Source organism: Serinus canaria, chromosome 11, assembly GCF_022539315.1.
Source record: "Serinus canaria isolate serCan28SL12 chromosome 11, serCan2020, whole genome shotgun sequence".
Classification (NCBI taxonomy): domain Eukaryota; kingdom Metazoa; phylum Chordata; class Aves; order Passeriformes; family Fringillidae; genus Serinus; species Serinus canaria.
The window spans coordinates 5,161,204-5,180,481 of NC_066325.1; the positions used below are offsets into that span (position 1 = coordinate 5,161,204).

General features: G+C 44.2%; 2 protein-coding genes across 3 annotated transcripts in view; one reads left to right on the plus strand and one right to left on the minus strand.

The window, feature by feature from the left end:
• Positions 1–594: 594 nt before the first annotated feature.
• On the minus strand, positions 595–5,411 carry PDCD5 (programmed cell death 5). 2 transcript variants are annotated; one of them, XM_009090590.4, is made up of 6 exons: positions 5,302–5,411; positions 3,856–3,896; positions 2,657–2,718; positions 2,130–2,221; positions 1,848–1,919; positions 595–1,551 (listed from the first exon to the last, which is right to left on the minus strand). In XM_009090590.4, the coding sequence occupies exons 1-6, from the start codon at positions 5,365–5,367 to the stop codon at positions 1,504–1,506; spliced, it is 381 nt and encodes a 126-aa protein (XP_009088838.1). In that variant the 5' UTR covers positions 5,368–5,411; the 3' UTR covers positions 595–1,503. The 2 variants fall into 2 exon arrangements, with proteins under 2 accessions (XP_009088838.1, XP_018770068.1); XM_018914523.3 differs by having other exon boundaries at positions 5,296–5,411.
• A 10,105-nt stretch (positions 5,412–15,516) lies between these two features.
• Positions 15,517–19,278, plus strand: part of LOC103816792 (neural-cadherin-like) — a 61,297-nt gene continuing 57,535 nt past the window's right edge. Inside the window, exon 1 of the mRNA XM_050979047.1 lies at positions 15,517–16,525. Within this exon, the coding sequence (XP_050835004.1) occupies positions 15,517–16,525 (1,009 nt within the window). The remainder of the gene's footprint in view (positions 16,526–19,278) is intronic.

The following is a 19,278-nucleotide window of genomic DNA, read 5'->3' on the forward strand; positions in this document are numbered from 1 at the left end:
TTCCTCCTACATTTACTGATAATTTTAGTAGGTTGTGTGGTTTTAGATTTATGCATAGAGGTGTACAAAAGAGAACTGTTAGTGAAACTCAGCATTTTCACATAACCTCCTTTTCTAGCTCTACATTCAAATTAAAAAAATGTTCAGCTATTACAAGTCAAAAGACAAAAAAGGAAAGAGGTAAACCTGGTTTTCCTTCTTCTGGCACTATAAAGATGACCCAGAGTAAGTAATTGGTCCTTACTTGTAGCAAGAATAATCCAGGTATTTAGATCTAGTAGACTATTATAGATCTGATTCCCAAATTACAGAGTGAGAATTTTGATTGTTTTATTGTAGCATGCATTAACTAAATTATTCTTCAGATTTCTCAGCCATATAGATAAGAAAAATCAGTTCACCAAACTTTGGCTTCAGACTCAGTAAAGGTTGTAAGTCTGAAGAAATTTGGCACTCAGGGTATCACTAAAGCTAAGGCATCCTAATTACAAACACAGAGAAGCAAAATGCACAGTCTAAACCAAATGAAACAAAAATAACAAATGTTTCATCTTTTTAACCACATTCAGACAAGAAAAACACACCCACTAGTGCTCACTTGAAACAAGTTTATTCTGTTCCAAAAAACACTGCAGTTGGAATCATACACGATCCTGTTAAATTATGTCAGATAAGGGGGTTGTGGTGGGAGAGTTTATCAGCACATTACAGTATTCATCCTACTGATTTCCATAACCATATTCTTGAATAAAGGTACAGCACAAGTTCAGTTTTACTTTATGCATGCAGGAGTTGCAGAGTTTAGGAAAATTGTCTGTCTTTTTTTTTCCAGGTAAGAAACTCTCCAGCCATTTGATACAAGTGGAGGTAGTTGTAAGAATACACGATACCAAGTGTCTGAACAGTGCTGTGTATGACACAGTTAACTTGCTTTGTCTGAAAGCCCAGGAACTGACAGGGGAACAGTTCAGCTGTTTGCTGGTAAAGTTTCTTTACACAGACTGCCTGATAGGAATCCCCTGATCCAAAGACTATTTGGATGCCTTCATTTTAAATTTTCAGTAAGGACTTGAGCCGGTAACTGGCTGGACAGGCATCCTTCAGGGGCTCAGGGAATCTCCTTTCTAACACTTCTGTGACAGAGTCTGGACAGACTTTAACTCTGAGTGGCTGTTCCCTGTCTCACTTGGCTCCTGTGTTTGCTATTAGCAAACAGTAACAGCAAGTTAAGTGTGTGCAGTGGCTGAAAGCAGAGCTTACAGTGAGGAAGGGGCAACAAAACATTCATGCTAATGAAGCCATGGGGAACCCCACACTGCTCAGGCCTCTTATACTACAAAACTTTATGTTATAAAATCCCCCTTCTCAGATTTATTTTACAAGTTATTTGTTGGCCTTTTATAATAATAAAAAAAAGTCAAGAAGCGTAAACATTTTCAGATCTTGCATTCTGCCTGCTAACAGCATTTTTCCAGGCTATTGTTTGGCAGCCTTACAGCAGTATTAATAATCATCCTCTTCATCAGAATCCAGCACTTTCCTTCTGTTGAACTAAAATGAAATACACAGAGGGAAAATTGAAGGGTGATGGTAAATGCAGGCTGGCACAAGCCTTTCCCAGTCCATGCATGTGGCAGTGAAGGCACTGCCTGGCCCAGGGGCACAGGACAGAGCTGGACCAGGCTGCCCCACACCACGCTGGCCCCAGGAGCTCTGCTCTGATGGAACCCCAGCACCCACCAGGGCAGGGCAGGAGTGCAATACAAACTTCCACCCTGGACTGGTCCCACACATGCAATTCTGCTGCTCTACTTCATACAACATTACATTTAGGAAAGAAAACTCACCTTCACTGTTGTTTTCTTTTCTGTTTGCTGACTCACTTTTTCAAGAATTTCTATCAAACCTTGTTCTGATACCTAGGAAAGTCAACAAAATGTGGATAAACACACTCTGAGAGTATCACACTGAATCACAATTTCCTTTCTTCCAGAAGGCTTTTGATGGAATTATAATAGTCTTTAGGAGCTATTTACAGTTTATTTAACTTACATTATAAACATCTTTTCTTAGAGTGAATTGGGTTTAAAAATAAATATATGTGAGAAAGAATTAGGAAATATACTCACCTTTCCAGCTAGCTGTCCAAATCTTGCCATCTGTATAAGATAATTCTCTACTGCTTTTGCTTTGTCTGGTTTCACAAGTGCTAAATTGCTTACTGCAACAAAAACAGGCTCTGTTCATTTGGGGTTAGAACATTCTCTAATACCTTCACTAGTAAGAAAAAAGTGACAAATGTCCCTAGGAAACAATCTTCTTCATGCCAGGGTCATGAAATAAATTGAAAAAGGCACTTTCATTTATGCCAGGTACAAGACAGTTATATTTCTTGTTTAATCAAAAGCAAGTATTTAAAACTAACTTTGACTCTTCATATAATTCCTTCTACTAATTTAAATAAAATCCAAAACACTAACATAATTCAGACACTCATCAGCCTCTCCCTTCTAATCACTGATATTGCCAACTGAAAAGCTGCAAGTTTTATCTTCTCAGCAAAACCAGTATTTTTCTAGTCTGGCCTCTGTACCACACACTTCTGAGGAGTCACTTAGATGAGTATTTTTTATTAGGAAGTTACTTGGATACTCACATCTTGCACGAGCTGCTTGATCAAGAACTTGAGCTAAAATAGTATTTCTTATCTCTGCTTCCCTGTAAGGAAAAGTGAAACACACATTAAAAGTGGAATTTCAAACACCTAAAATAACATGCACAGAACAGCAAACTACAGAAGACTTTTGATCTGTGGAAGTGGCTTCTTGAGGTCACTTCAAACCTTCCATTTACATGACATCTTTCACAGCATTTCCTGTCCTGGGAATGTCAATTTCTTCTGGACATTTCCCATTTCTGAAGTTACACAGCTGGCAACATCTTCCAGGAAATCAAGGTGGAGTTTCACACTTATACCTTCTCACTGCTCAAGATTACATTTTAAGAGACAAAAGCTGTGCTACCCTTTAGATCCTGCATTTATCCATGTGGAATTGACCCCAAGGCAGTGCATGGTAGAATAGGCACAAGGAATTGTCCAAGCAATTCCAAAATCAAACCAAAGATAATCTATGTATTTAGAACTTTTCATTAAATCTCCATGTATTTACAATATTTGATATATGTATCTGCAAAACTGGAGCTTTAGTTTATAAAACTTGGACTGTGCAAAGTCAGCTCTTCAAACACTTGTTTACAATTTTCCCCTCAGCACAAATACTGAACACAGTTCCCCCACTGAGCTTCCACAAAAATAATTTTACTTCAGCATTTTAACTGGAATAGGCATCCCAGAAAAAACAAATCCGCTGGGAAAGGCTCTTCCCACTGCAATAGCAGCCAAACCCAACCCAAACTCACCACTGACAAAAAGCACCAGTTTGGGAGGAGTTCTGCCAGCCTGCAAGACTTGGATCATAAACTCCTACCAACCCTGAGGAGCCAAGGGTTCTGCCTCCCAGAAGCAGGTGACAGTGGGAGGGATGATGCTCCCCAGAGCACCCTGCTGCATCACTGCAGCTCAGGAGGTTACTGAACTCAGACAAGTGCCAGGGGAAAATTAGCTGCTGCTGCTTTTTCATCGTGCCCTCCCACCCCAGCAGGGCTCAGGCAGCGTGGTCATGGCACGGGAGCCACACCTGCATCAAATCTTTGATCCATTTCAATTCCTTTGTTGGTGGTTTTCCCAGCAACAAAACAAATGTGGGGCAACATTCCAAATAAATACTAAAAAGAAAAAGAGTAAATGGTTAAAGATGATTAGATGCAAGACCAAAATTCAAGTCTCATTTATACCTCTGCTTTGCTTCCTGTTGCGACGGATCAGCAGAAGGATCCTGAAGAAGGAGATCAGAGCAAAAATTTCACAATCCAGAATCATTCCATACAGGACAGAAAGTGAAAATATCCCAGCAGCATTGATGGAAGATAAACCTGCCTGCTAAACCTGCCTGCCCATGGATGAGATGCTGGAAATGGGAATCTGCTGCCCTAGCAAATAAATGTGCCACCCTCTGCTCTCCTCACAGCACGGTCCTGCCAACAGTGGGGTGAGCTGTTCCTGGGCTAGCCACGGACTCCTGGGGCTGGGGGCAGGAAGAGGCCTTCCCCTGAGCTCTAGGATAACAGGCTTCTCCAAAGCCCAGAAAACTGACAAAAGCATTATAGATCCATTAGAGAAGTTAAGGATAAGTAAAATGAAACGTAACACGTTCTCAGCATGGCAGCTGAAATCCCAGAATCACAGAATCATGGAATATTCTGAGCTGGAAGAACACACAAGGATCATCAAGTCTAACTCCTGAAACCAATGAAAAGTTAATGGGGTTGGGGGGGGGGGGGTGTTTACAAGAGCTGGTTCCTGCATTAAACACTAATACATATGAAAAACAAAAGGGGGCAAACTTCCATGTCAATATTACTATTCAGAAGCAAGTAACAAAAAACTGAAAAAATACTGAACTTTATATGAAATCAACACACAGACAGGAAATGGGGCTGGCTGGAGGCAGAGTTCCTTCACAAGAACAACAAAATTGACACTTCATATAAATCCATATATAGATTGTGTCAGAGGATGGTGTCCAACTCAGTGGTGCCCAGCAGAGGACAAGGAGCAATGGCCACAAACTAAAACACAAGTTTCACTTCAACACGAGGAAGAACTTCTTTCCATGGAGGGCGGCAGAGCACTTGAGCAGCTGCCCAGGGAGGGAGTGGAGTCTCGTCTCTGGAGACATTCCAAACCCACCTGGACGCGCTCCTGTGTCAGCTGCTCCAGGTGACTCTGCCCTGATGAGACGCTGGACTGGATAATTTCCAGAAGGTCTTTGCAGCTCAAACAATTCTGTGATTCTATGATTCAGCTCTGAAAACTGAGATGGCTGGAAAGGCCAGGAAGGCAATCTATGGAATAGTGAGTGATGGGGGCGGGAACTTTCGGGTGCCGAACCTCCCAGGGCAGGAGCGGAGGGAGGCGGCGGCGGGGCCGGGGCTGCGCTCGGTGCCGTTTCCAGCCAAAGCTCCGGCAGGGCCGGGCCTCTTCCCGCTTCCCCTCGGCCTCGGTCACGCACACGCCGCTCCTCTTCCCCTCCGGCCCCCGAAAGCGCTTCGGGCGGAGGGTTGGGCCCTGCCTCACCCGGTGCTCGGCCCCGATCTCTCCCGTCCCTTCACCCCGTGCTTGGCCCTGATCCCCCCGTCCCTTCACCCCGTGCTCGGCCCCGATCTCGCCCATACCCTCACCCCATGCTCGGCCCTGATCTCGCCCAGCCGCCGCTGCCGCAGCGCCTCCAGCTCCTCGTCCGCCATGGCTGAGGCCGCCCGCGCCAGGCGCTGCCAATCCACCGCCGAGCGCTGCCGCCGCCCCGCCGCGCCCTCGCCAGGCGAGGCAATCCACCGCCTATTCTCGAGGCCCCTGAGCAGGGCAGGGTCACCGGAGCAGGAGACGCAAGGACGCGTCCGGGTGGATTTGGGATGTGTCCAGAGAGGGGTACCCCACACCTCACTGGCAGCTCTGCCACCCGCAGTGTAAAGAAGCTCTTCCTCATATTGACGTGGAATCTGTGTTTTAGATGATCAGTGTTGCTTCTCGCCCTTTCGCTGGGCACCACTGAGCAGAGCCTGGCACCGTGCTCAGAACATGCTGTTTTGGACTGATGAGATCCCTCTCACTCTTCCCCAGGCCCAGGGGTTTCATAGTCCCTCCTCATCAGAGGGATATTCCAGACTCCTCCTCATCTTTGTGGTCTCTGTTGGACCCTCTCCAGCACCTCCTTGCCTTTCCTGAGCTGCCCCTCATTTGGGGGCTGCCGGCGTGAGGAGCGGGAGGGGGCCAGCCTGGAGTGCTGTGTGTGTGTGAGGGCACAGCAGGACCGGACCAGCCCGGAGTGCTGTGTGTGAGGGCACAGCAGGACCGGACCGGACCGGACCGGCCCGGAGTGCTGTGTGTGAGGGCACAGCGGGACCAGCCCGGAGTGCTGTGTGTGAGGGCACAGCAGGACCGGACAAGCCCGGAGTGCGCTGTGTGTGAGGGCACAGCGGGACCAGCCCAGAGCGCGCTGTGTGTGAGGGCACAGCGGGACCAGCCCGAAGTGCGCTGTGTGTGTGAGGGCACAGCAGGACCGGACAAGCCCGGAGTGCGCTGTGTGTGAGGGCACAGCGGGACCAGCCCGGAGTGCGCTGTGTGTGAGGGCACAGCGGGACGGGCACGGTCCCGCTGGGCTGATGGAACACCACGGCTCTGCCGTGTCCCTTTGTGCCAGTGACTGCTACAAATGTCACCATGGACTGGTGACCTAGGCTATGAGTCTGCCACGGGCCCTCCGATTAACTCTAAAAAGCCGCCGTGGGGACGCGATTCGGTGGATCATCGCACGGGAGCAGCCGGGAGTGGCGCTGCCCTCAGCTCTGCTCTGCTTTTGGGGCTCCCCAAAAAGTGCCTCCCTGCGCTGAGGCCCCGGCTCCGCAGTTCTGTCCACAGTCCGCAATGGGCACTAAAAGACATCCAGACCTGCAGCCACGGCCCTGTCTCTGCAATCAAATACAAAAAAAAAAAAAAAAAAAGAGCCCCGCACTCCCCCAAAAACCAAAGGTACTGGCATTCATCAGACTGGGTACAAAGACACTTAAATAGCGTCAAAGTAGCAATGCAACTATTGCTGGCACTCTCATTTAATAGCTTCAATCACGTTTAAAAAGTAACATTCACACCTCAAATTTCATCCTTGATTGTTGGTCAGTCGCACTATTGCAGGCTGTAGGTTTTCCACTAGTACTTTAAGGTTTCATTTAACTGAAGAAAAACCCCAAAAGCTGCTCTGCCAGGATGAATAAACCACAGCTCCCTTACCAAGGGGAAAATAAAGATTTTTTTTTACCAAATATTTCTGGTCTAGTTTTAAACAGTAACAAAATGTGTCAAGTGCTTATTTCTTTTACAACTCTGGCTGCGGATGCCGACAAAATTAGAGGAGTGGAGTTAATTTATTTTGGATTTTTCCATGTCGCACCCTCCAGATGGATCACAGGAGCCCATCCGTCCTGCCTGAAAACCTCGCATCCATCCTCGTGTTCTGAGAAGCATGCTGAGACCAGGGCTATTTCGGGATCGCGTTTTTAGCGGTTCAGAAGATAGGATTTGGTTTGTCCTTCCCCGTGGGCAGCAGAGGGAGCCCTTGTTCTACACAACAGTATTCTGTGCTCCTGGTTAAACCAGAAAACAAAACAAAAAATTGTTCGGGTTGTTTTTTCGGGTTTTTTGTTAGGTGTTTTTGGGGTTTTTTTGTTTTGTTTTGGTTTGTTTTTTGCCGCGCAGTATGTTCTCCCAGATGAAGCTTTAATCTATATCGTACATCTCTGCTGCTGTAAATTCATGCTCCATTATACCACCATATGCTTGGCTTCGCTCAGAGAAGGCTGCCGTAATCCTAATACTTCATCTCGCTTTATAGATATTTGTGTTGCGGCTTTCACTGCATATTGTTTGCTCACACACTTAAAGGTTATGTCTTAATAAGTTGTTCTGGATGAGTTTATTAGCAGGGAGCTGGCAGCTGATGAGTTTCTGTGTTTTGAGAAGGTGTCGTAGTTATTGCCAATTACGATATGAGGCTGGGGAAGCAAAAGAGTTTGTGGTTCATTAAAGAAATCTGGAGGCAACAGTGCTTTAAGTTGTGTATTGGTTTTGGCTCGTCAGATGCCTGGTTTGTTTTTCAGCTGCTCCCAGGTATAGATCATTTCCTCTGCAAACAGGGCAGCTCTAAATGCAAAAGCATGAAAGGATGGACCAAGGCTTTTCAGAATCAGTTGAATGGTTTAATTTGTTCAGAACCTTAAGTTGTAATGCAGAAATAGTGGATTCCTGAAAATTCTCAACGTTTTTGATAAATCCACAGAATTCTGTGTATCATTTATATTGATGAAGGATGGTAAACAGAAAAGAGATGCTTTAAAAAGACTGGGTTTTCTATTTTTTAAACTAATACTCTGTATTATTTAGGAATGTCAGCTGTCAAAAATGCTCAGTATGCATTGGTTTGCAAGTAATAATGCACTATGTGTACATTACTAATTCAGCAGAGTTCTCAGGACTACTTGAGATATGTAAAAATCTCCAGGAGATCACTTTCAATATGCAGGATCCTTCACAAGTCCTTTGAGACTCAATTTCAAACACTAGAGGGATCAAGAAAAACGGCTGATTTTTCCCCAAAGGTTTTAATCACTATGAATGATATTTTTATTTAAGTAATGCTCACATTAACCTTGTAATCACCCTTGGAATGACACCATATTAGAGTCATAACAGAATGCATGAAAAAACTCTTGAACAAAACCTCTCATTCCTCAAGCAATTGTAAATAAAGCAAAATATTGCTGGTTGTGACAACACTCTGCAAACTCTGTGTTTAGCACTTGTGCTTGGAAGATACACTAGAAATCCTGCTTGATGAAATCCTTGCTTGATGAAACCCTTGCTTAGTCATCTCTGACCTAAATTAAAATTTTAATAAAAATTAATCACAGAAACATTGCTACAAAAATTGGCAGGCATTGCAACGTCTTCAAAATAAACATTGCAAGATTTTTCCACCTTACAGAAGCTGAAGTAAGAAACTGTAAGAAAAGTAATATTAAAAAAGAAGAAAATTGAATTGTTTGATGAGAAAGAAATTAAGAAAAATTTACAGCAAGAGTAGAAACTACAATCTTCAATAATTAACAGTGGGGTTAAAGCATCTAAGTAGTAGTTATACAATAAAATTGTGCCTGTTCCAAATCTTACTGAAGTCATAGAAGATTTCCCCTTTAATGTTTGGACAATTTCCATTGTCCCATAAACAAACACACCAATGCAGACAAAGATTATTTACAATGCAACACTCTGAAGGGTGCCTCAGCAGTGGGCTCTAATAAATAAATGTGTCATGAGAATCATTGTGTTCAGGCTGGATCATGGCTTTACAAAGAGTTGTATGCAATAATAGCAAAATACAGTAGAATGGATCTGGAAATGGAATGATATCCATGTGTGAGGAGATCTCAGATTGTAAAAGACAGGAGTGAGAAAAGGAAAAATATTACTCTTTACAGTTCTATTGACAGACTTTTAAATTACATTTATTTTCAAAGACTAAATAGCAAATGTTTTGTAGGAACATAATCCATGTAGCACCATCAGATTGAGGAGCACATTCAGGTGTTTCCTTATGCTATATATATATATATATATATATATAAAAAGTGGGATATAGAAGCTGTGATTATATCTTACAGATTTCTGAATTGGGGTTTAAGTCCAACCTACAAACTACTTGAGTTCATATGTAATTTTCAGTCCACTGAAACAACTATACACATACATATATATGTATATGCATATTTCCAATTTTAGGATTGCCATCACTTATGGATTTGCTCTGCTACAGAGGTGTACATAGTTATTTTAACCTGGCTGAAGCCATTAATGGGATTTTTATTACTATATAGATATATGCTCTTACACCTTAATTTTTTTTAAAAACATCTGGTTTGGGATTTTTGTTGCATTATCAAGAAGTAGAACATGAAAGCCTTTGAATTTTTTGGCTAAAATCTTGTACTTCAGTTTGTTAATTCTCCTTCTGCATATTGTACTTCTCCCATGGGAAGCAGCTGTGAGTAATGAGCTAGAGCACAGCAAAGACAATGAAACAGAAACTCTGCATTATCAGCACATAAATGAAGTGAGAATGGGATGTGGCTTAAACCAGTTCCTGGTTTTCTTTTGGAATTGTTATATTTTCCTCTGGCAATATTTATTATATTGTTAAATTTCTATAGGATTAAGCATTCAGTCACTTGTTTGTTGGTTCGGTTAATGAGGACTGTTGACTGTTCTGCTTTACTGTCCCTTCTTAAAGACTTTTTTTCCCATATTTCAGGTTCAGAGTAGGAATTAACTTGAATGGGACAACTGTAACTGTACTGACAGTTTAGAACCATTGCATTCAGCTGAGCAGGTTAAGCTCTGCCTATAAGAGATCAGAATTGTCCTTCCATAGCTCTCCTTGCAGCTGAACATTGCTTGTTCTGAAACACGTTTCCCAGCTTCCAGAAAAAATTGAACTATGAATTACAGGGAGTGGACAATTTAGAAATATCCCTCTAAGTTAAAAGGAAAGCTGATGCTGTTTCCAGTAGTGTTATTTTATTTAGTACAATTAGATATTCTCAGTTTTAAAAAAGTGTTCATTTAGGAGTTTTATAACTGTTCCTACATATAGATATGGAAGTTTACCCTTGTTGTCCACAAGAATTACTTTTGCCGTCTGCTGGTCTTCTGCAATCCAGGCCGTCTCTGCCCCCTTCCTCACTCTGGCCTTCACCTCTCTTACCCCGTCTGCCTGCCCTTACCCCATCCCTTACTCTGCCCTTCACCCCTCACCAGTCTGTCCCTGCCCCATCCCTCACTCCCCCCACCGCCCACCTGACTCCCTGCAGTAGGACGTGGGAGCCCGAACACGGGCCTCGGGTGACACATGGACATTGTGGGATTAGGGGCAAAGACGGGGGGGATTGACATGTGGGGAGCTGAGGGTTAGGGGTGCAAAGGACACAGGGTACCAGGCAGGGTTACGGTACAGGTACAGCAGCCCTCACCCCAGCCCTAAGCTCACCCTAAACAGCACCCCTAGGTCATCAGTTTTCCCCAACAGCAGCTCAGGGCAGCAGCCCTAATGGTTGGACAGCCCCAGTACCCTCCCAGCAGCTGCAGGCAATTACCTCAATTAAAAGTAGGGATGATTGTCGTCTAGAGAGTTACAGATAGGGTTTGGGGGCTGAGCAGGTTTTTAGGGGGTTTTTTTAATGGTTTTTTTCAGGGCTTTAAGAGGCTATTTTAGGGTTTATTTGCTAGTTTTTCTGGGAATTTTCTGGGAATGTTTAGGATAACTTTAGGGCTTTTTTAGGGTATTTAAAAGGATTTGAAGCCTTCACATCCCAAGCCATAGGGCTGCAGTCCAGTGATATCCTTCCCAGAACTGGGGGATCTGGAAGGCCAGGTTTCTCAGCAGCCCTTTGGGCCAGATGCTGAGCAGCTCACAAGAAGACTGCCTGGCTTCTGCTGAAAGCTGGGCAGAATGGAATCAGATACATTTTCTTTGCCAAATCTGCACATTCTGACCATGTTCTTCTATTTTGTTCTGTTAAGTCAAAAATAATTTGGGTTTCATTCATGGAGAAACATGATGACCAAAATAAAAGATACTGAAGTTATGGAGAATTACACTTGTGAAAAGGGAAGACAAGCAAGAATGAATGGGTTCTTTATGTTTATTGCAAGATAAAAATAATTGAAAAAAATTGGAACAAGATTTACTAAGATTTGGTGTTTGGCATATGTATTTGTTGAATTTTATGTATTCAATGTGACAACAGCAGTCTGCTTCTCACACATTTTATTAAGGCAGTATGGGAATGGAATGCAGTCTTGAGAAAAATTAGCATCTAGAGAAAAGGATAAAGTTATGCAAAAATCTTTTTTTAAAAATTTTTTAAAATATTTTTTCTGTATTAGTCACAAGTCAAAAAAACTTTATCATGTGAAGACTTAAGGGCTTAAGGAAAGCTTTTCTGTAAAGGTTTTCAAAGTGTTTAGGGACATTATTAATGATGTGTTTCTACTGGTAAGCAGTAAGGCACCAGCCAGGGAAAACAGAGTATACCTTTAGAGTGTGATTAAAGTGACAATTGATTGTGACTGTCTTGTCTGATTTCAACACAACTCAGGTTTCCCTTTTTGATGTGATGGTATAGCTGATTTAATTTGATTATAAGTAATTTATTAGGTATTTCCTGCTCTATATGTATGTCCATTTAGGTACATTATTGTAATTAAAGCATTTGCTCTAACTTTGGACTTGTATATAGCACAGCATGCTTAACAGCAGAAAGGTTCTTCCAGCTGGTTGAAATAAACTGGAAAGTAATTGTTATAAAATAATAAAAGATACTGAAAACGTCACTAGCTTTTCCCTTTTGGAGGAAGAATTCTGCTTTTAGCATGACAGAAGGTGTTTCTTGCACTTATTCCAGCACTAGATTCCAAGAAAAATTTGTGACTTATAGAGAGAAAGCTGCATAAAGAACAAGCAAGAATTACACAACAACAGCTGTACTTCTGAATAATTTAGGTTTAATTTGCAAAATTATACAGGAAAGGATTATGACTTGTACTTGCATTTGAGAAAATGGAGCTACAAGTGTTGTTATGAAAAGTGGCAATGTACAAACCATCTCTGATTGCACAGGGGCTGTTGTGCCAGTCTGGGCTGGGTCCTGCAGAGCTGCTTGCCAAGACACTTGTAGAATCCTGGCTGGGGAGTAAATGGTGTAGGAAGAGCTTCCTTTGGCTGCACATGCAGCAGAGCAGAGCCCTTCCTGAAGGTTTAAACTTGTGCTTGAGAGGAATGCCTGGCAGGTGCACCTGGTGACACACACAACATCTTGCTCCGGAGGGGTCAATTAATTCTGTTATGATTATATATTTACAGTTATTTATAGTAAAAGATCTTAGGGAACTTCCAGCCCCTTTTTTCTTCAGGAAAGCCAGCTATTGAGTATGTGGCAGTCAAGAGCACTCACTGCTTCAGGCATATTTGCCTTTTGATCAAAAGCAAAGTTGATTGTCCCACTTTCCCCAATGCCATCCTGCTCTTCAGCTACAAGGTATATGTAAACCAGGAAGAATGTCTTGTTCTTCTCTCCTGCCTCAATATTGACGCTGCAGTCCCATAAGGTTACGGCAAGATTTTCCTCAGAATGTTTCCTGCTCATATTTCAGAGAAATTCTGATTTGTAAACTGCAAATTCTCCATCAAATGCTTGTCATGATGTTTCTGTAAAAAAATTATGTTTATATATAAATCATCAAGTTACAGACTGTTGCAATTCAGTAATTTCCAAACATGAATTCATAACATTGACAGAGATTATGATTTTGTCTTGGCCTTGCCATCACCTGGTCACACAGGTGAATCTCAGTAACCAGCAGGTTGGTTTAGCCCGATGCTGTGTGTGACCATGAAAGATCTGTGGTCATGTGAAATCTCTGGAAATGATGCTCACCTGCACTCCAGGCTTGCAAGAATCTGTACAGCCTGTGAGCCTGGGCAGGAGATTTACTCTCAGGTATGTAGGTGTACCCTGAGGGTTGTAAATCCTAGATTTTACAGAGAGAAAAGAGGGAAACTTCACGTTACTCTAATAAAAGATGCACACATGTAATTCAAGGCAAGACCTTGAAAAATTTTCTTGCTTTAATGCAAGAACAGGTGCATCTTGACAAATCCAAATTTAGAAATAACAGAAATAAAAGTTTTTGTAAATGGGAGGATGGTCTGGAACATTCAGAGAACCCTGATGGGACCTCAGAGAGTGCTGTTCAACAGTCAGGAAAAGGAAGCAAATGATGTGTAAAGTTTTTTATATTCTAGATCTCAACAAACTTGTGAGGTAGAAGACCTGAGGAGCTTGTACTGTAAAGCCACCTTGGCCAGGATTTCTGGAGGTGGGCTGAAGTCAGAAGGACTCTGACTCTACAACATCCAGGGCACCAATTCAGATTCTCACTGATTTGCAGAGTTGGTAACAGGATTAGAGAGTTTCAAGTACTTCTCAATGATTATGATAGGGCAGTGAACCATAAAACAACATACTTTTACTTTTTACTAAACAATGTTATAAGGTCTCTATTTTTTCCTAAAAAACCCTGTGCAATCTCCCAGTTTCCTGTCTACACACTGATTAGGATAACATAGTTAGAGTTCTGCATTTGAAATCATGAATGAGGTTCATCTTTAGTCTGTTAAAACCACATATGTATTTAAATTACTTATCTGTTGAACTCCTGATGCAGAAGTGAAAAACATTGCAAAATATAGCACTGTTCCTGGTATGTTTTTACAGAGGTAAATCCTAATGGTTGTAGAAAATAGAACTCACTAAAATGCTCTAAACATTTAGAACTCACTAAAATGTTTTGATCAAAATTTGATGAAATACTAATTGTAGATTCCTTGTAGTATCCTACTAGTTAGGAAACTCTTGGGAAAATCCTTTTATCTTGAAGCCACATAAATCTTTGTGACCAAATTATGGGTTCTTCCTATCCCATTCCATTCTTTATTGCCCTTTGCTCTGTACACACCCACATGTGTAAAATTTTCTATTTTAAGGCCAAAAAAGAGCTCCCACAAAAGCAGTGAAGCTAACATCCTGTATAGGAGGCTGCTTTTACAGAGACATTTCAATGTGAGGCATAAATGGAGAGATTGTGTGAAGCTGATGTTTTGTTTCTCCCTAATTGCTTGCAAGATGAAATGGAGAAGGTCGCTCCCTGTTGAGCACTTGGATTTTTCATTCTGAGTCTCCCATAGGCTTCCTACTTGATCCTGGACTGCCAATTTCCCAAAAAGACAACCAGCTTCTCCAAAAGGCTTACAGGAAAGCACAATTTTGTGTCCATGAACTTTTTCACAGTCTTGGGTGGTATACATAAGGGAAATGCACTGTTTTATGAGAAATATAAACATTATTCAGTCTCATGAAATTTGAGTAATGTGACCAATACAGAGTATCTTTTATTATTTTGCTGTTCTTTAATCTCAGAATGATTCTTAATCTTAAATGATTCATGTACTACATAAACACAGCCAATTCCCATTTTATATTGTTTTGGACTTTATTCTTGAAAGCACTGATCTGTTTTGAAGAGAAATTGCATAATCTAGTAACTTTTTCTACAACATCCCTGATTTATGTAGTCATAACAGGGTGAAATTTAGTTTTATTGGGTTTTTAGTTTTACTCCAAAAATCCAAACAGGCAAATAAATGTTGGGTTATGTTTCTCTATGGTTATCGCCAGAAACATTCTTTAATCAAGTTACATTTCATTCAGAATTTTTTTACCTTCACAAATCAGGAGATATAAGGGAGCTGATTAATTGTGACCGAAGAGGTGACTGCAGGTCAGTGACAGCGCTCAAGTACAAGCTGAGAGCAAAACTGGCATTTTAGAATAGGTAGCTGTCTAGAAATCAACAATTAAATGTTTTCAGGGGACACGAGTGCTGGGAGAGTCTGCTTGACATGTGGCAGACTGCAGGACATCACCTGTGCACTGGTGCCCGCGGCGCGTGGAGGAAGAACTCGGCTGCCAGAGGAGGAAAAGCGAGCGGTATGTTGTTCCATCAGCGGGATCATTTGGGCAGTTCGCCCGGCGGGGATATCCTACAGCAGGCGCACGGGACGGTTCGCTCCGCGTGCTCCCGGACCGGGGGAGGGCAGGGCGGGGGCGGGAGCGGCCCCGTGTGCCCCGGCCCCTCCCCGCCCGCCCACTGCGGGGAGCGGCGGGCAGAGCTGGGCAGGGCGGGGAGCGCCGCGCATCCGCCCGCAGTTGCCGCCGCTCGCAGCCGGCATGGGCCCCCGCGGAGCCCGGCGCGCCGCCGGCTGCCTGCTGCTCTGCTGCGCTCTGGCCGCCGCCCGCGCCGCCCCGCGCAGGACACCCTCATTCGACGGGCATGTCGCGGAGAACCGGCCGGCGGGCACGCGGGTGCGCGGGCTCAGCATCCCCCTGACGCGGCTGGGGCCCGAGCCCTGGTGCGCCAAGGTGCAGGGGCGCCGCTGGCACCTGCAGCTGCTGGGCGAGGGACACTCGCACTTCCAGGTGTCGCTGGACGCGCGCACGGCCCGCGTGTGGCTGCGCACCCGCCGCCCGCTGGACCGCGAGGCGCGGGCACTTTACTCGCTCCGCCTGGGGCTGTGCTGCAAGCGCTGCGCGCCCCAGGGCGCCGCGCCAGCCGTGCTGGCCGCGCTCACCGTGCGCGTCCTGGACGACAACGACAACGCGCCGCGCTTCGTGGGGCCCGGCTCCGCGCAGCTCCGCGTGGAGGAGACGCTGGCGCTCAAGTCCCAGGTGTGGCAGGCGCGGGCCGAGGACGCGGACGCAGGCGCCAACGCGGAGCTGCGCTACTTCGCCCTCCCGCGCAGCGCGCACTTCTTCGTGGTGCCGCGCAGCGGACGCGTGGTGCTGGTGAGCTCCCTGCTCCACGTGCGCGCTCCCATCCCGCTGCGCCTCTACGCGCGGGACCGTGGCCGGCCCGCGCTGCTCAGCGAGCCCCTGGAGCTGGAGGTGCTGCCGCAGCCCAAGCGCCTCCCGCCGCCGCCACCCCGCCGCCGCCGGGCCGCGCTGCCGCCCGCCGCTCCCCTGGCGCTGGCCCTGCCCGAGGACGCCCGGCCGGGCACCCGCCTGGCCACCCTGGCCCCCGCGCGCTTCGCCTCCGCGTGGTTCGAGCTGCTGTCGCCGCCCGTCGAGGAGTCGCCGGTGAGCGTGGAGAGAGAGAGCGGCGAGGTGACGCTGCGCGCCGCCCTGGACAGGGAGGCGGTGGCCGCCTGGGAGCTTGTCGTCCGCGTCCAGGAGCGCCGAGGTGGGTGTTAGGCAGAGTCTTAGACGAAGTAGTGGTCCTGTCCCATCAGGGAGTCCGAGGACAGTTTGTCTCCAGGTGACTGGAGACAAAGCACCGAACGGTGGTTTAGCAGCAGGTGTCACATGCAGTGTTGTGGAATGTACTTTTGGTCTTTTAAACCTGGAAACTATTAGCATTGAAAACACTGGAAATGACAAGAGGCTCTGTGTAGCTTAAGTAAGGTACAGCTGTGTAAGGAGCAGTAAGGTGTTTAGCAGAATGTATTTCACCGGTTAGAATTCTTAGTTGTTAGTGAGTGGTTGAAACACAGCACAGGTGTTTGTTATTAAAATACTCTCTATAGTGCTCATCCTGTCGGTGCCTAATTTGAAGCATGCAGCTGAAGCCATTGAGTTTTGAGTCATTGTTAAAGTTGAGTGTGTTCACAAGCATGATGTGGGGTTTTGGGCACAAGGACTGGAGCCCTTGTGTTAGGTAGCTGTTCTTTTTAGAAAATATCTCAGGAGTTCAATGTACACCATTAAAATGGCATGTCTGTGACTTGTCATTTTTCACAAGCTCTTACTCAAGTTAAATAGAATAGCTAATTTCATTTGCTGATTACACATATTGCTTTTTAAATTTCTCTTTTCCTTTTAAATTGTGATGTTGGTTAATATTTTTCACCTGTGAAAATAGATATTAGTTTAAGCATATTTTTAATTTATGAATGGTGGGTATCTCTGCCCATTCACAATGTTCCTTTTTAAATTTTTGTATTACTTGCGATTGTAACAGCTTTGCAGAGATTGCCCAGAACGAGTATTCTGGAGAAAATCTTTTCAGAAGACATGAGTTGGTTGGCCTGATTTCATCTTGGAAAGGTTCAGGAAGGGTTTGGCATGATGAGACATTTAGTGGTTGTGAAAACGATTAACTGCTCAGCAGTGCAGCCGCTCAGGGTGATTTCCCTCAGCCACAGAGCAGCGCAGGCGGGAGAGATGAAAAGCTTCCCACGCGATTCCTCTCCCTTATCTCGCCTGCCTTTGACTGAGGGGCAGCCCATAGGAGTGAGAGGCAGTTTATTCCTCGGTGTCTGCGCAATCCCTGAGGATGTCTGCAGGGCTCTAATTAGCACTGACAGTTTCGGTGACACGGATACTTCTCCCTGTGAAGCAAGGCTACCCCAGCAGCTCCTTTCGCTTGGGTCCTGAGGAGCAGCTCTCAGATCCTCCTCGCCGTCTCTCTGGGGTTTTGTCGTGCCTGTTGCTGTAGCGTGTTGGTGTCAGTCACTTGCGCTGGCTTTGTGCTGTGTTCCAGCCTGAGCTTTGACTGCAGACCAAGAGCTTGACAGACCAATTTCCAAAACACAGCACTTTGTGTGTCCTACCCCCGCTAGTCAGTCTTGAGCAAGGCTGCCTGCCGAGGGGAATGTCATTGCTCCGAGGCAGTGACAGAACCCATCGGGTCAATCTGAGTGTGCTGCTGGGATGTTCACCACTCTGTCATGTAGCTCAAGTTCCAGCCCTCTGCTGGTGTCAGTTCCCTCTGTCAGGATCAAGAAGATGTTGTTAGAGCAGTGGTAGCTAACCTTGCCCCGGGTTACTGCTGATCTCACCTTTGTGATCGCTTTTTCCCTTACCTAGTCCGAGTACAGAAGTCTGAGATTGCCTGGAACAAAGCCTGTCATTCTGTCATGCCCGAGATTTCACTTCCAGGGCAATGCTTGCTAATGGAGTTTAAAAAAATCTGGAACAAGTTTTAACTTAATCTCAGGGACTTCTTTTTTTTTTTTTTTAACCATCATGTAGTTTCACTAAGTAGTTTGGAGCATTTTCTACTAGCTTAATGTATTACTGCTGGTAGTAGGCAGTAGTAGGAGAATAAATCTCTAAGAAATACGTAGAACTAAATTCTGACTCTGAGATAAGGTAGACAGCAATTAATTGTGGACAGTCCAAATGCCGTACTTTAGCTAGTGATAATTTTAAGTTCCTTGGTTTAAAGGAGATCAAATTCAAAATACATCTTAATACTATTGTTTTCATCAGTTAAAGGTTAATAACGACTTGGTACTTTCAAAACTCTTTCTAGTGGCAGAATGCTTTCATACTCCTTTTAGAGGAGTTAGAATACTTTTAATATAATACTTTGAAACAGATTTAGAAGTTTCTGTTTCTCTGCTTACTCACAATCCAAACTTCAGTAATCTGGAAAAAGAAAACCAAAAGGAAGGGATGGGAGAAAGATGCCTAGCATAATTATGTGTTTTACTTACCTGAAATAGGTGCAGAATATTGCAAAAGCTCCAGGAGAAAACACAGTATTTACAGAAGTGAACTTTCAGGATGAATTAAAGTGTGGAGATAGCTACACTGAATTTTGTTGTGAATAAAAGTGCAAGTTCAGGTTCTTTCTCCAGTTTATTTACTTTGCTTTTAGCATTTGTGGTCACTTATTTTACATTACACATAACCATAAACATTTCAGTAGCTGTGGGTTTTTAGTATTATAGCTTATGATATCAGGTGTCTATTTGTTTTCAAGTGGTATAAAGTTGCATTAATTCCTTCAATTTTTTTTTTTTCACTTTCCACTCTTCTTGCTTCCTGGTAACTGTGAACTGAAATGAACCAATAATTAATTTTGTCACTACTCTCTTCTTCAACCCAGGCAATGATGTTGAGAATAAGACAAGATGTTTAAATACTTTAGCATATCAAGTCTACCCTCTTTTCCTTTATCTTTTCAGTGTAGTTTATTTAGATTCATTT